The sequence below is a fragment of the Ursus americanus genome, chromosome 14, assembly GCF_024610735.1.
Source record: "Ursus americanus isolate L20-20 chromosome 14, mUrsAme1.1.p, whole genome shotgun sequence".
Taxonomy (NCBI): Eukaryota; Metazoa; Chordata; class Mammalia; order Carnivora; family Ursidae; genus Ursus; species Ursus americanus.
Window position 1 is genome coordinate 35689955 of NC_142140.1, and position 15891 is coordinate 35705845.

General features: G+C 51.7%; 1 protein-coding gene across 4 annotated transcripts in view; it reads right to left on the minus strand.

Moving 5' to 3' along the window:
- CACNA1D (calcium voltage-gated channel subunit alpha1 D) overlaps nucleotides 1-15891 on the minus strand; it is a 299657-nt gene that overhangs the window by 84257 nt on the left and 199509 nt on the right. For 2 of the 4 annotated variants that reach the window (XM_087866962.1, XM_087866964.1), the window contains exons 10-15: nucleotides 7289-7376; nucleotides 6965-7024; nucleotides 5916-5942; nucleotides 2421-2581; nucleotides 1271-1496; nucleotides 935-1142 (exon numbers count right to left, since the gene is read on the minus strand). In XM_087866962.1, coding sequence (XP_087723088.1) covers nucleotides 935-1142; nucleotides 1271-1496; nucleotides 2421-2581; nucleotides 5916-5942; nucleotides 6965-7024; nucleotides 7289-7376 — 770 coding nt within the window. The remainder of the gene's footprint in view (nucleotides 1-934; nucleotides 1143-1270; nucleotides 1497-2420; nucleotides 2582-5915; nucleotides 5943-6964; nucleotides 7025-7288; nucleotides 7377-15891) is intronic. The other 2 variants (XM_087866963.1, XM_045807357.2) reach the window with 1 other exon arrangement.

Below are 15891 nucleotides of genomic sequence, written 5' to 3' on the forward strand. Positions count from 1 at the left end.
CAAAAAATTAAAGTATATTTCAAAAAAGTATGGCTTATAGCAGCGACAGGAATTCCATTCACCTCAAAATGACCAAGTGGAAACGAATCTTAGAGATCATTCCCTTTAGTCTCTTGGGTTTTTTTGTTTTTTGTTTTTTTTTCCCCCACAAAGGACAGTGACTTTCCCAGGTCACAGAGCCGAGCACTGAAAGAGCCAACGGGGGACCTTGATGTCTGTGGTCTCTCCAACCAGGACTTCCCGCCTCCCGGCCAGGGCTCCAGAGCTCGCTGATATCACATGTGCAAAGCGACAAGGGCAGATGGATCTTTAAGATGTATCTGCCACTCTCTGTTTAAGGAAGGGTTTTAGCTCACAACATAGGAAGAGGGGGTTAGAATACCTCAGCTTAAAGCCAGGGGCGCAGTCGAGGCTGCCCACCCGCACATCTGCCACTGTCCCTCCATCTCAGCCGCTCGGAGCCTGCCTGTCCCCGTGACATCGCAGGAGGGAGGAGCGAGGGGGAGAAGGCTGTCCCCACTCTTTTATCACCCTCATTCCTCTGACTACACACTGGGGCATGAGAGCTTTAGAATTCACCTCTCTTTGCACAAATCCGTTAGAGCCAGGATCACAAAACTTGCCTGCAATCGAAGATTCACAAAGAACAGGAAGAGGATTTTAGAGCCTGTCTCCCAGAAACCTTGGGAACCTCACGAAATCAAACAGATGTTTTTGGTTTATTATTCTGTCACACATCCAGGGGTCTTACGAAAACATGAGATCACGCCACCTAGATGGCGGGAGTCAGGTGCGCAACAAGCGACGTCAGCGGCGTGAGATTTGTCAGAGCATTACTGGGGCAGAGGTCACTAATCCCAGCAGACTCATCCTGTCTTTCCGAGCGGTGAAGGGACAAGACGGCGTCTCACACGGCCTCCTCGCGAGGGCTCACCTGGAATACTGTCAGAAGGGCTTGAGGGAAATTGTCAAAGGTGCTCCGCTTGGTCTGCGTTTCGTCAAAATTAAACTTGCCACCGAACAGCTGCATCCCAAGCAGGGAAAAGATGATGATGAAGAGAAAAAGCAGAAGCAACAGCGAAGCGATGGACTTCATGGAGTTTAACAAGGAGGCCACTAAGTTGCTCAGGGAAGTCCAGTGCCTACAAGTCAAGATGGGGGTGTGAGCGCGCAACACCCACGGGACACAGCAGACATCACGGGGCCAGGATGCGGCTGATCGCCACCCCCCAGCCAGAGAACACCTGCAGCGAGGTACACGCACTCTCACCTGGTCACCTTGAAAATCCTTAAGAGGCGCACACACCGAAACACAGAGATCCCCAGGGGAGACATGATTTCCAGCTCCACCAAGATGGTCTCGGTAATTCCACCGCACACCACGAAGCAATCAAACCGGTTAAAGAGAGAGACGAAATACGCCTGGAGACCCAAGCTGTACATTTTTACCAGCATCTCGCAGGTGAACAGAGCCAGGAGGACTTTGTTAGCGATATCTGGAAAGACAAAGAGTCCCATCATGCGCGTGGCTTAGACTGGTCTTCCTTCCCCAGACCTCCCTCCCGCCAGCCTCTCCTGGAAATGCCCCAGCGTCTTGCCCCAGTCTTCGCAATTCCCGACGGCCCCCATTACAGACAAGTGGCACCAATGTTTATGGTCTGTGCGCCGGGTTCTAGTCCTGCTTCTGCTACCACCTAGATGTGGGACTCTGGGGAAGTCTCTGAGTTCTCTGCACCCCAGTTTCATGGACTAGAAAATGGGGAGCAGTTTGCCACACAATCTCTGATGCTTTCTAGCCCTAAAAACTTGTGATTCTGCATTTACACCAGCGTATTATATTTTTTGTTTCAATCAGTCACAGAAAGGCCGGTCTGGTCTTGCTTAGGGCACCATGAGACAAGTTGTCTATCAAGTTCACCTCTAACTACAGAGAACAGCACCCAGCAGGCTGGAGAGCTGGACAGAAATAAGGCCTCCCCATGGATCACAAGTGACCAACTCAGAATGGGCTGTCTCTGGGGCCGAGCTCCTGTCCCACACGGTGGGGGCCTTCTAGGTAGGGGGCCAACAACCACTTGCCAAGAATATCATATGGGAAAATAAAGCTTCCAGTGGGGACAGGGAGAAGGAAGATGAGGTCCCTTCCACTGCCAGATTCCTTGACCCTAGGCCGTCATAGGGTTAAGACAAGGAGACGCTCCGATGTCAGCCAGCCCCAGAGGGCTTCATTCAGCACACCACGTGGGCTGTGCCCCCACCACTCCAGGTGCAGCCTGGGTTTAGACGGTTCCTCTGTCTTCTAGTGCCCCCGGCAATGTCGCATCATTACATACGGATCGGCTAAGGCTAACCTGCAGCCGACAGCCTCGGGAAGCCCTAATTCAGAATCAGAATAAAAAGGCCACGGCCTCTGCTCGCACCTTGAATCTGCGTCAGCCAGTCAGGCTGGTCGTAATGCTCAGAGGAAATGGTTAGGGTGTTGAGAAATACCAGGACGATAACCAGCCAGTAAAACGTGACAGACTTCACAGCAGCCCGACATCTTCTGCGATTGAAGCGGTTCCAGCGCCGCCAGCGTCGGCTGCAAGAGAAGCACACGTGACTCCGTGAACGGCAGACGTAGCACCTGATTGTCCGATAGACATTATGGGGACACAAGTTGTCTTTAACTCTGGAGATTCAGATCAGGGGGTGCAGGAAGGAAAGATGAGAACACATGGCACAGAAATGATGTTGGTCTTTAAATGCAGCTTTAAATGTGTAATCTTGACCTGATTGTGCTATTGGTTTCCTTCCTATGGCTTTAGACGACTCCATAATCTGCCACTCACAGCCCTCAAACCAGCTAGAAAAATCTAGATATTCATAGATCCGTCTGCAGATGCAAAACTGAGACTGCACACATATATGCAATTTACATTCCCACCATATGGTACATGGATCTGTTCACACCACGGGTGTAGAGAGCCGTCTGGCTTCTCACACACATCTCTTGCGGCATCTCAATCGTCATACAGAATTTATCAGGCAGCAAAGTGCTCCAAACCCAGTTTTCCTTTTAGGGAAACTTTTGGTCCTTTCTTTCATCCGGGAGGTTTCTCTGGAGCCTGGCAGACTTGTCAAAGCCGAGTAGGACATGAGTCTTCATACTGAGTCATCAGGTGCCCTTTCTAACGAGTGATGCTCAAAATATACCTTCAGGAGAAGAGCCAATATTGAATTGTGTTTTCATACAAATAAAATGAGCCGAGCCAGACAGACAAGTAGCATGTCCTCTACTGACTTTCATTTCCGGTTTGTAATTAGGGTAAGTATTCCCTCCCTTAGCCTGTTCTCCCTGTGGGAACCGTTCCCTGCCACAGGGCGGATGGGCGAAATGGGTCCCAGGAGAAGGCCAGCTGAGTGGCGATGTCAGCCCCGTGCAGGCTGTGCTCATGGACAGAGGCGGTGGGCACTTCCTCTAGGGGCCTGAGTCGGAGGAATTCCCAGGCTGTGTGCTAGCTGCAGCCCTGGCTGACCCAGCTGCGTTGTATGCTGAAAACACTGTAACCCGAGGACTGGGCAAAGAAAGCATTGTGCCAACTCTTCAACAAGACCTGGAACAAGAAAAGTGTATTTTGTTCTTGCTCTTGCTCTGTGGTTTCCAGTGGTAATGGGGCTGGAAACATGATGACCAGTGTAGAAAAATCCCACCGAGGACACTGAAGCCTGCCCCTGAGGCTGGGTTTCTCCTGTGATGCGTAATTCAGTGCACACAAGCAAGGTGGTCTGAAAAAGGACCAGTGTTGGGTCCATTTATGCTGCAGTGACAAGTCTTAAGTGTCTCCCAAATCTCAGAAGCCTCACTGTCCCACCCCCCGAAGTCCTGTAGCACTTCCCATCATGCCCCTCACGGGGCTCCAGACACTGGGTCTATGGAGGTAAAGAAGGCGCACCGTCCCATGGCCTCTGACCTTGAAAAGCATGCTTGGGGCAAATAATTATCAATACCCACTCAGTGTTATTCTCAGCGTCCTGGGTACAGGAGCAAAGAGACAGGAGCAGCAAATGCTCTTTGTAAGAGTCAGGAAGGCCTCCCTGAAAAGTTGAGATTTGGGCTGGCTCTGGATAAGAGTAAGAGCTCACCAGGGGACAGGCAGGAGGGCATTCCACCCAGAGGAGACTGTATGGCCAAGGGAACTCAGGTGGGAAGAAACGAAGCATGGTGAAAACGGACAGCAGTCCGGTACAGCCACGGAGTGGGGAGTGTGGGAAGGGTATCAAAAGGTCAGGCCAGAGAGTAAGCCAAGGGCCAAACAGTGAGGGAATTTCTATGCCCTCTGGCAACAGGGAGTCATGGAAGGGCTTCCGACTGTTCTTTTTAAAGTCGGGTTTATTGAGATACAATCGACATACGGTAACTATTAATATTTAGGTATACGGTTTGTAACCACCAGCACAATTAAGAGGAAGAATATTTCCATCCCTCTTTGTAATAGTTAACCCGCCCTCCTCACCTCAGCCCCTGACAACTACTGATCTGCTTTTTGTCCCTACTCCTTTGTTTTATCCAGAATGTCCTATAAAGAAAATCCTATAACATAGAGCTTTCTGAGACTGGCTTTCCTTACTTAGCAAAAATACTTTCCAGACTTATGTGTGTCGTTGTATCTATCAGCAGTTTTTTCCCTATTGCTGAGCGTTATTCCATCAGACGCATGAACTACAATTCGTCAACCCATTCACCATCTGACGGACGTTGGAGCTATTTACGGTGTTCAGCAATTGTACACAAAGCTGCTATAAACTCTTACATAAAAATTTCTCACGCGGACATATGCTTTCATTTTATATGAATACCTTCGAAGTGGAATTGCTGGGTCATATGGTACGTATATGCTTAACTTTCCAAGAAACCCAATTAGTTTTTAAAATGGCCATGCCATTCACCTTGCAGGAATGCATGGGAATTCCTGCTGATCTGCATCCTTGTCAGAACTTGGTATTGTCAGATTTTAAAATTTGATCCACAGGTCTAAAAAATGGTCTAATAGATGTGCAGTGGTGTCTGTGATTTCTATTTGCATTTTCCTAGTGACCAATGGTCATCTCATGAGCTTCTTTGCCATCCTTTTTTTTTTTTTTGGCGACATGCCTGTTGAAATCTGTAGACCCTTTTTTTGTTTTCTTATTACATCATATTTATATAGTCTTCTTTTTATATAGTGGATACTAGTCCTTTATATCAAGTGTTTTGCAAATATTTTTTCTTCTGGTCTGAAGGTTATCTACTCGCATGGCCAGTGTTTTGGATGTTGTATGCAAGAAGAAACCTTTGCCCAACCCAAGGTCACAAAGACTTTGGATGTTTTCTTCTAGAATGTTTATAATTTTAGGTTTTACATTTATTCCTCGGTCCATTTTAAGTTAATTTTTGTATATAGCAGTAAAATGTCATTTTTAATTGAAAAATAACATTTACATGGAAAAGTACACAAATCATAGGTATATGGTTCAATGAGCTTTTAGCAACTAAACATGTAACTTGTATCTAGAGCAAGGAACAGAACGTCACTGGCACCTCAGAAGCCCTCTTGAATCTCCCCCTTCACAGAAGACTTGTAAGCAGAAAAGTGACAAGAAGTATGTCTCTTGGAGAAATGGCTCAGGGTGGGGGTTGGAACATGAAGGTCTGGTTAGTGACAAGAACTTGTTCGGTGTTGCGTCTCATTGGTTTATTTCAGGGCAAGATCTCCAGCACCTACTATGCTGCTCTCCAAGGCAGGTGCTGGACACTGACTGGACAGACTGGTCTTCGATATCAGTGTCCTAGACCAGAGAGTAAAAACCAAGTCTAGAGCAACTCCATGTACAATAGAAAAGTTAGAAGGTAAAACACCAACACGCAGTCTGAAGAAAAAATAGAAGATACTGACCTGAGCTTGGATTTGGAAATGGCTTGGCTGAAAGAAAGACAAAAAGAATAGGATTTCTGTTAGGAAGGCTTGAGCACAGTCTCCCCGTCATTTCAGCTGGGAGATCAGAAAAGCCATGCACAGAAGCCTGGGCTCAGCGTCCCCAGCTCCCCCAGTGAGCCAGCAGGGGTGAGAGCAGAGCAGGAGACGAGGTGCTGCCAGGGCCAGGTGGGCCAGGCTGACACCCTCCAGGGCCCAGGCAAGAGAAGCCTCTTAGCCAGCGGCCCTGCACAGCCCTGTCAGAGGCTGTGACGCCCGGGGTTCTCCTCCCCTGACCCCGCTTCCCCAGACTGAAGTCAGTCGGGCCTCCCCTGCTCGCTTCTCAGCCACTCAGCAGCAGCATGTGCCGCTGCTACAGCAAAAAGAGCACTGGACTAGGAGTCCTCGCTCTGCTATTCACTAACTGCATGGGTTCGGGCAAGCAGCACGCCTTGGCGAGCCTCAGTGTTCTTGTCTGTAAAATGAGGAAGCTGACTCCATCCCCCTGCATAGTTCACATGTTGTAGGGAGGGCAGAGCAAGCAAGAGGCAAATTTACTTCTTAAACTGCTGAGCATTCTGCCCAAAACACAACATTTTTATGAATTGCTGCCAAGAAGATCAAGTTCTCTTAAAAACACCGCCTCTACTTTACAGAGATAAGACCTAAGGGATACCAGCAGGAAGCAAACGAAACAAAATTGCATGGGCTCCCCAAAGCAGGCAGTACTCTGCACATCACACATTGCTGGTCCCCGCTGGGGGCCCCGTCTTCTAGACAGAAGCCAACAGGGGTGAATGTGGTGGCGCCCTCCACTGTTAGGAGAGGGTGGTGCAGGGCTCCAGAAACAAGGGCCGTGAGCAAAGGAGGGCAGGCTCTCATGGTCCAGCCGCCACGCAGGAGTTCGGGAGAACCCGCCAGGGAAGGAAAACTGAAATATGCAGCACATTGTGTCAGCCACTCTGCCATACAAGCTCTTCGTCAAAGCACCGATGCCAACACCAGACCGGGAGGAGAATCAGGCCTGTTACCCCCACCGCCGACACCCAGAGGGCCCAGCCTTGGCCGTGCCTCTTCGTTTCCACCAGCACCTAGTGGACACAGTGGAATTGCCGGGTTACCTGGCACGCCCCGCGGCAGGCTCTGCCTCGGCAGACGGGCTGCCCTGGGGGGAAGAGGCATGTGAAACGCTGGGGGTCTGGGGGCCTGGGATGGGAGGGGAGAGGGACCAAGGGGTCCAGGGTGAGCCCACCCACCCCTCGTGCATCCGAGGCTATGGCCCCCGGGTGCCTGCCCCACAGGTGCTCGCTAAGAAGACAGGAGGAGGTCGGAAAGCAAGCGGCCTCCACACTCACCAGAGACTCCCACAGCCGCCTTGGTTCTCGCCTCCGCCACTTACGTTCTCTGTGTTCACCGACTCCGTCTCGCTGGTGGGCATGCTGGCTGCGGGGAGAAGACAAGGCTTTAGCCGGCATGCTGGAGGCGCTGCATGGCCAGGAGTGGGCCGGTTGCAGATCGCCGCCTCCAGGCAGTCCCTCTGGGAGCCCAGGAGGAGGTCGAGTCCAGGTGGAGGCCAGTACCTCCACGGCAAGGGAGTCTCTGCTTTGGTGATCAGCCCACAGAGCACCCCTCCCTCCCCAACAGGAGGAAACACTATCCATTCAGACACTTCCCAGGAAAAGAAGCCTAGGGGCCAAACTGAATCCACTCAGTGTGCCTGGCCCCGGCTTATTCTCTTGACTTCCAGGAGTGCACTGAAACAACTCAGCTACAGCGACGTCTTTGCTGGCCCCAAATGCTATTCTCTAGAATCCGTGGCTAGACCAGTACTTCACACGGGAATTCTTATTGTAACTATACCAAAGGAGAAGAGCTATTGGATGCAGGACAGGAAGGTACCAAGCACAAAATCTTTTTAAAAATTTAAGAACTCTACTCATCATTAGCTAATTTATCTGTTAAGTTCCATGAGCTTGTGAACCCAATATGCAGAAGGCTCTTTCCCAAGCAGCTAGAACTAGAGCACAAAGGAAGTACAGTCTTACAGGTAGGAGATTTTCTCCCAACCAGTGACCAGAGGGCAAAGCTGACTGTGGTCTCAGTGTCACCAGGGTCTCTGGGCATGTCTCACTCCTGTACCGCCGGCTCCCGAGCAGAGGAAGTGGAGGGAATGTAGAAATGCACCAACTGTGCGGGGAGGCCCAGGGACCCACCATCTGGCACATGGGTGTTATTTCTCATCCACCTGATTCAACTCTGTAAGCATCCTGGGCAGGTGTTGGAGCCGGGCCATCAAGGAGAGGGAGGGCACGAAGCATTGCACCTGCCCTGGGAAACCAATGGATTTCCATGAACTATGAAAGGAGCCACCTCGGGGGTCTGTGCAAGGAGTTCTGGAAACACACAGTAAGGAATAACGGATTCTGCTCTGGGGTTCGGAGAGGGGGTCCCTGAAGACGGAAATGGGGGAGAATCACCCAACCACGTGTACTTCTTTGCCCTGATGCATCCTTTTGGACTGTAGCGACCATCTTTATAGACCTTGTGGTATCAACAGGAAGGCCTTCCCCCTGTGGGCTCTGCTGATAAGGCTCCTCTGAGCAAGGATGGCTCCGCTTTGATGTGCAAACCCTGGTAGTGTTTTTCTGTAGCGCCGGTACGGGTGCAGGGGCCAGCCCGGGCGTTCCGGGCAGAGGAACTGGCCCGGTAAGGTCTGTGCCGTGGCTGCGTGTGCGCGGGCCGTGCTCCGGCGAGGGACACTGTGAATGACAAGGATGAAGGTGGGCCTGACCCGAAAGGCCCAGAGCGCTGAGAAACATCTCTTCTGCGGGCACCAAAGAGAGTCCTTTTCCCTCTGTGTGCACCCAAGGAACTGAGCCTGCCCGGGTGAGAGTTCCACAGCCATGTCCAGGAGCATTCAGGCAAAGGCAGCAGAGGCAAAATGAGCATGACAGACCCACATCACATTACTGATAGTCTCCCAGAAAAACCTTTCTTCCTCAATTAAGTCAAAAGAAACCAACTTCACTTTTTTTTAGGACTCTACACACACACAAAAGACAAAGATAAACAAACCAAAAACCCCACACAATCCACCCACAGAAAAACCTTTAACAAAAGCTCCACAGACACACACACACACACACAGGCACAAAGCTGCTCATGCGATTCTCTTCTCCAGGACTGATTTGCGCTCTGACTTGAAAAGACGAAACGTTGTAAAATTCAGTGAAGTGCGTTGCTCTGGGCTCCTCCCATAGGTCACCCCTGTCTCCAGTGACAAAGAAAATCACAGCGGGAGACTCCTACAAACACAACCGGGAGTCATCTCTGTGGGACGCTTTTCTTGGGCGTTGCCGTCACTACCAAGGGCACAGAAGTTGAGAGCACGTGACACAGGGCAGGCGTGGGAGTCAGTGGGGGGCCCCGGGTAGCGTTGGACTGAGCCAGGCGCAGTGCCACCTCTCTGCAGACTGCGATGCCCCAAGTGGGGAGTGGTGGTGCTGACTCCACACTCTCGAGGGCCACTTCCGCCTCTCACTGTGCACTGCTTCTCCATTCTACTACTAATCCTGCTAGAACTGTACTTATTCTTTCCAAAAGAGCCACTTTTCTGAACAGGCTATGTTTTGTGGCTCTTTACCCTCTGAGGCATGTCCTGGGATGAGAGCAGGGCAGTTGCCGCATGCCATTCCAGAAGCTTCTTTTTTCCAACCATTTGATCAACGCAGATAAATTACATGCTACCTATGGGAAAGGGGTGGGGGGGGTTTTGCATTTCTGGCTCTGTGCCAGCTATTAGGGAATGAAATATACTAGTTAGTCCCTGGACATGAGAACCAAGTGGGGAGAAAGATAAGAAATAAAGACGAACTCTCCAAAGAAAAATTAAGAGAGGTTAATGGTGTGGCACAGTGTCAGGGCTGCACTGATGGAGAGAAGCTTCCCTGCCCCTCAGGCAGACTGCATCCTTCAGTAGCTAAGACCAGACTCTAGGTCAGCCAGATCCCAGTTTAACCCCACCTCTGTGGCTGAACTTCTCCAATGCTTCATTTTCTCATCTGGGGCTGTTGGCAGAACTGAGTGAGATAAAACCCATGGTGGGTTTTCCCCATAGTCCTGGGCCATCCTATGTGCGTCCACAGTGTTGGGCAATTGGTGAGGCTCAGACGTGGTAGTTGTCACCTCAAGAAAGTTCTTCTGGAGCTCCCTGGAAGCGAAGCGACACTCTGTGCATGGCCCAAACCCAGGGTCCCTTTGCTCTGACCACTTCCATTCCTGCAGAGAGACACCTGGCGTGAACAATCTTTCACACGCCTGAGTCAGCTTTGGCCACCACTCTTGGTTTGTATCTTTTCTATCTCAAACGAGTCATTTCTGTCTGACTTCGCCTGCGGTAGAGAGAGCAACTTTTCTGTCTTAATGGTTAGACACCGAGAGAGCCATGGACCCATAATAAACAACTTATTCCGGAATGACATCAACCAGAGCCGAGGAGGTGGTGAGGGGGAGGCGGAGGAAGAGCACAGTGACTGTGCTAGAATCGGGTGACCTCATTTGGCCCCGGAAACGGACCGTGATCCAGTCCCTTCACCTGAGCAGAGGAACCAGGCTCTGATGGGGCCCTGGCCGCCTTTCTCTGGGCTCCAGCCTCTCCCTCCCAGTCATAGGGGAGCATTTCCTTTCCCCAAAGTACAGAGACAGCAGGCCCAGGGGGCGAAAAGAGCTCATTTGTACACAAGCATTTCACCCTTCGCTTGTACTGGGCATTATTTTTAATGTTAAAAAATTGATAGGAGTTTCATTTCACTTAGTCCCAGTGGGACTTCATCTATGTTTTTACCATCGAGACAGGAGGACCACAGACTGTTAGAACTGGAAGGGGCCTCTGAGATCACATGAAGCAGCCCTGTGGCTTCACAGATGAGAAACCTCACCACTATGCCTCGGGACACACAGCTCAGGTGCGAGAAAGCTCTCCTGCTTCCCACCTGGCGTTCTTTCCACCTGCTCCCTGCGCTTGTGGTGCGAGCTTAATATACTGCATTTCGGTATCAGTATATGCTGATATGTGTGTTGGAATGCCCTTAAAATTATACTTAATATACTGGTACACATTGGTATATATTGGTATCCTTAAAGGGCCACACATTAAAAGTGCCAAAAGCCAAGCAAGCCTATTTTCCATCAGCCTTGGTATGATGTCCTGATGAGCTCACTTAACCCAGAAACCCGGTATACAGGCAGACCACCTCCAGGAGACCATCCCAGCAAAGAGAGAGAGAACGAAGGTCAAGCTGCTGTGGTGACTACTGGGACTTTATGAAAATCCACGTAAGTAAGCCCACGGGAAAATTTCTGGAACGCTTGCCCTTTCCCTAACTGGCTGCCATGGCCTCATGGCTGCCCCGTGCAGGGGGAACACTTCCTTTGTGCCCTTCAGGACAGATTCAACAGTAATTGTTGGCAAGCAGCTCAGCTAATTAGCAATGCAGGCAGAGACCCCTCCTCAGTCCTACCATGTCCTCTAGAGACAGAAGTAAGCCAAGGGGCCATCTGCAGGCAGAGCAGCTGTAAACCCTTTCCCTTGCACATTCCAGGGAACTTGAGAGCTGTTAAGCAAGTTTTCACTTTTTAAAAAATACAAGTTTTAAAACTATTTCCAGAATCTGGGTGAAACCAGGCATTAGGACAAGCCTGTGCCTAGAACGGGATGCCGACCTGCACTGCAATTAGTCTGCTGAAAACCTGGGGAAACGCAGGGCCAATGCTTTGCAAGCTATTCCAGGCGCTGGGATCTCCGAGAAGAGCTGCAGGGCAGCCCCCGAGGCTTCCATGTGGGCGTGCTGAGCAAAGGACCTGAGGGCTGCTGTCGGGGAGGAGGCGATGTCAGAGGAGGCGATGCCAGACCTCGGCCCAGCGGGCCCGGGACTGCAGACAGACAGAAGCGACCCAGGCCTCCGCAGGCGGGCTCCGCCTGGAGCGCTCTCTGCGGATGGGACACCACCCTATTGCTAAGACCTGCTGCTGGGCCCGGATGCCATTACGGGCAATGCCACACAAAATATACTGGGGAAACACACCATTTCTCAGGCCAGCACAACTAACCAGCATTTTCACGGACACACGGTGATGAGTCTGCGTGTGGGTTCAAGTAGGCAGCCCCGAAATTATGTCCGCTGTTAACAGGCACAGCAAAACCTCCAACGTGCTTCCTTCCACGACAGAGGCTACTCAGGTCCAAAGACACGAGAAGCAATGTCCGAGAAGCTTGGCCTTTGTCACTGGTAACATGGGAACAAGTCCTCTCCCTTTTCCTCCCTGGGCTTCACTGGCTGCTCTGGAACATGAGCTGTTGGGTGATATCATCGGTAAGACCCATTCACCTCTGACCTGCTTGAACTGCTCTAAAGAGCAAATGCTCACAGCTGTCTGGTTTTACCACCAGTGCCTAGGGGGTTTCCCTTGCACACCCCCAGCTCGGCCAAGAGAGCAGGAAGGAGCGGTGTTGTGAAGCCCCTGCCCCCCGCCCCTCAGGAGGGCCGCCGGGAATCTGGAAGCCTGCCCTGGAGATGCATTCCCAAGTCCCCTCCAGACAGAGCTGCTGGGGAAGGGGGCTGCACCCCCCCCCCAAGAGTCCTCGGCCAGCCACAGGAGCCCCGGGACCCATGCCAACTGAGCACAGAGCACCCCAGCCTCCTTCTTGGGCCTGGCACACCACACAGCCTCCTTCACACGTCCTGGGCTTCTTAGAGCCTCGCGCCCCTGTTCTCCATAGGACAGGCTCTCCTGCAGCGTCAGGGGTGCCTCTCTGAATCTTCCTCCGAGCCTGAGCAGCCTAAACCTTCTCAGGCCTTCCTCTCAACGGGCGGAGGCATGAGGTCGGATAACCGAGCAGTGGCCGTCATGGCCGCCTTCCTTGGGAACAGGGGATCCGAAGCCAAGATCCTGCGGGTTTGTTTTTTTTAATCTTATTTTCATGACAAGCATGAGCAGTGCCATGACATCCCCTGAAGGAATGTGCCTGTGTTCGCTAGTAGTGACACGTTTAGCCGTTACAAGGGTAACAGACTCTGGTTGCTGTCAAGAAGCCAGCTTCTTCTTGGGGAATGTGGGTCAAGGCCAGACCAAGGTTTCTGTGTCTAAAGCAAGAATGATGCCCCGATAATTTCTTCTGCATGACTAATGGCATGGGGAGCGCTGCACCCGCATGAGGGCCCTCGCCCCACCAGCCTCATCGGGGACCTTCTTTAGGGTCCCTGGGTATCTCAGTTAATAAAAGACCTCCCCTACTCAAAATATAAAGTTTCCTGAAAATATGAGGCTTCTTCCTCTCCCCGCATGCCTTAGAAAGCTGGCAAAACACCCCTGAAAAATCACAAGGCACAAGTTCCTGCTCAGGACGGGCACCTAGGTGCCCAAGGAGAGGGCTCTTCTCTTCTGGGGACAGGTCACTCATCTCTTCTCACGGTAACCCGCCGAGAGCCAGGGTCCTCCGTCAGTCTTCGAAAATGGTTTTGTCTTACGTCGGTGACAATATTTCCTGCTTACCTGAAGCCCTTCTTCCTGCAGAGGCCTCCAGGGGCTGCACCAAGGCCAGCTCTTCTTCACAAACCTCTGCAGACACGAGGCCTACGTGAGCCAGGCCCCCGCTCCCGGCCCCCACTTGGCTGCCCACCCCCACACAGGTGCCTTGTCTTCTCAGGTCCACAATGTGCTCTCCGGAGGCCGACGGGCTTCTGTCTGATACTCTCTGTTCTCATCCACTCCAAAAGGGAGTGGCTTCAGTCCGACCACCCGTGGCTTGTTCCAGTTCCTACAACCCTATGAGCTCAACATTCCCACGACGGCAGAGGCCTACTACCAAGAGAACAGTGCCTTGTGTCCCCTCTGCTCCCTTGGCAGTTGGCTTTGTGGACCTATTCACAGTCAGATCGACTCTTCCTCCAGACTCGTCTGACCAGGGCTGACCTCAGTGGCAGCAGCTAGGTGAACCGTGCGGAGTGCACAGGCCAAGCCCGGCGCTGCGGTAAGGCTACGGTGCTGGCCTGGCAGGCAGGACAGGACACCAGCTGTCTGCACTGATGCTCTGCATGCAGACGGTCCTGACGTGGACCCCAGGGCTTCCGGTGCGGGTCTGTGTTTAGCATTCTTCTCTACAACATAGCTTGAAAATGAACTGTGCCCCCACGTGAGCCCTTTCCTCATCCCTGCTCACAAAGGCAAGTGTTCCCCTCCCCCAAACCGGAGCATCCTAGAAGTCTATTTTTAACTCCATTCTTGAAACTGGCACTACTAGCTTTAGGATGTCCTGGGCAAACCCGCCGGAGGGTGGAAAACCAGCAGGCCATGTAAAAAATGTAACCTGGAAAATCAAAATCAATCAAGTAACATCACTGGAATTTCTAAACAGTTTAGATGAAAAAGCATCATTGGGGGAAAGTGTTTAAGAAGTCTGTCTTCCAGTCTAAGAATATTCATGCTGAATTAAATAAATGTTCTGAGTGGGTTCAGCTGCTTCTTTAAAAGGTATAGTTCAAACAAAAAGGAAACTGTAATGCTGTCTTGGCAAAACCACACATTTGGGGTAAAGACAAGAAGAAAACAACATGACCAAGTTTCAAAGGAATCAAGCGGTTAAGACATAGGCATCTTACAAACACAGCACACGGGCACACACATGCATGTCACACGGGGCCTATGTGCAAGGAGAAGGCTCCAGAAACCGCAGGAGAGGAGTCTCCCAACGGAAGTTCAACCTCGGTCATTTACCGTGATCTCTAGCCCTGCGTTGGTGAAAGCAGCAAAACTTCCTTTTCTTCTTATCCTCTTTTAGCAGGTCGGCCACTGTGACTCCTTCAGATGGAACACAGGCAATGTCGTTATGATTCAGTAGAGGGCAGCAGGAGCAACGCAAACAGGGCCTCAAGGACCCAAGCGGCGGCCACAGCCCGGGGCTCTGATACACGGAACCCGAACTGTCGTCCTCCTACCAGACATCTACAGTTCAGGGTCTGACCAGGAGAGGGGAGGTGCACTTTCTATAGCGAGGATACCAAATGCCTGTCTCTAAAGGACCTGTCCTAAATAACCAACCAACCAAGCCACCGAGAAGCTTCCCAGGGTTTGGCCACCCCGCCAAGAAGGGCATTAGGGAGAGGGCATTTAGCTGCGGTCAGGAGTCCCGGGCACTGACCAGCTGGGTGAGGCTTGCTGGTATCGCTGTGTGGGAAGGACATGTGGGGGTTTAAAAGGTGGGCTCTGGACTTGGACAGACCAGGTCTGATCTCAGGCCTGCCACTTCCTGACTGGATGAGCAGACAGGTAACCCACTTTTGCTACGCCTCTGCTTACCTTAGTAAGTGGTAAACGGTAAATCCGGTAATACAGGCCCTGGCAAGGCGTGGTCCCCCATTATGGGTATAACTCCCCCGTGGCCACTAGGTCACAAGAAGAATGAATCTAGGGTCTCCAGCTCCCTCTGGCTCTGGGATAGGATATCACAATATTAGCCGGTGGGCTAATCTTCAAGGTGGGGCCGTGAGCTCAGGGAAGGGAACTGCAGGAGGGAAACAGAAGGAACGCTGGGGGGGCAACGCCGTGAGGACACGGGCACTCACGGAGCACGACTGGTGGGAATGCAAACGGGTACCAACGGCAGGACACATTTCAAAAATGGGCATCCTCTCTGACCCAGCAAATCCCTTCTGGTACTTTCTCCCGCAAGAAGATGAATGTGCACGTGCAGACACAGGTGCATGCATTTGCCGGGATTAATGGTGGCTCACATGCACACTAGCAGAACCTGGGTTCAAGTCTCCGCTTGGCCACTTGACGGGCATACGACCCTGGAAAGCTACTTAACCTCTCTGTGCTTCAATTTCCCCATCTGTCAAGTTCTTGCCTCCCAGAGCCCTGGGAGGGTTAATGGATTTGTGCACCCCTGACCCCTAGCACA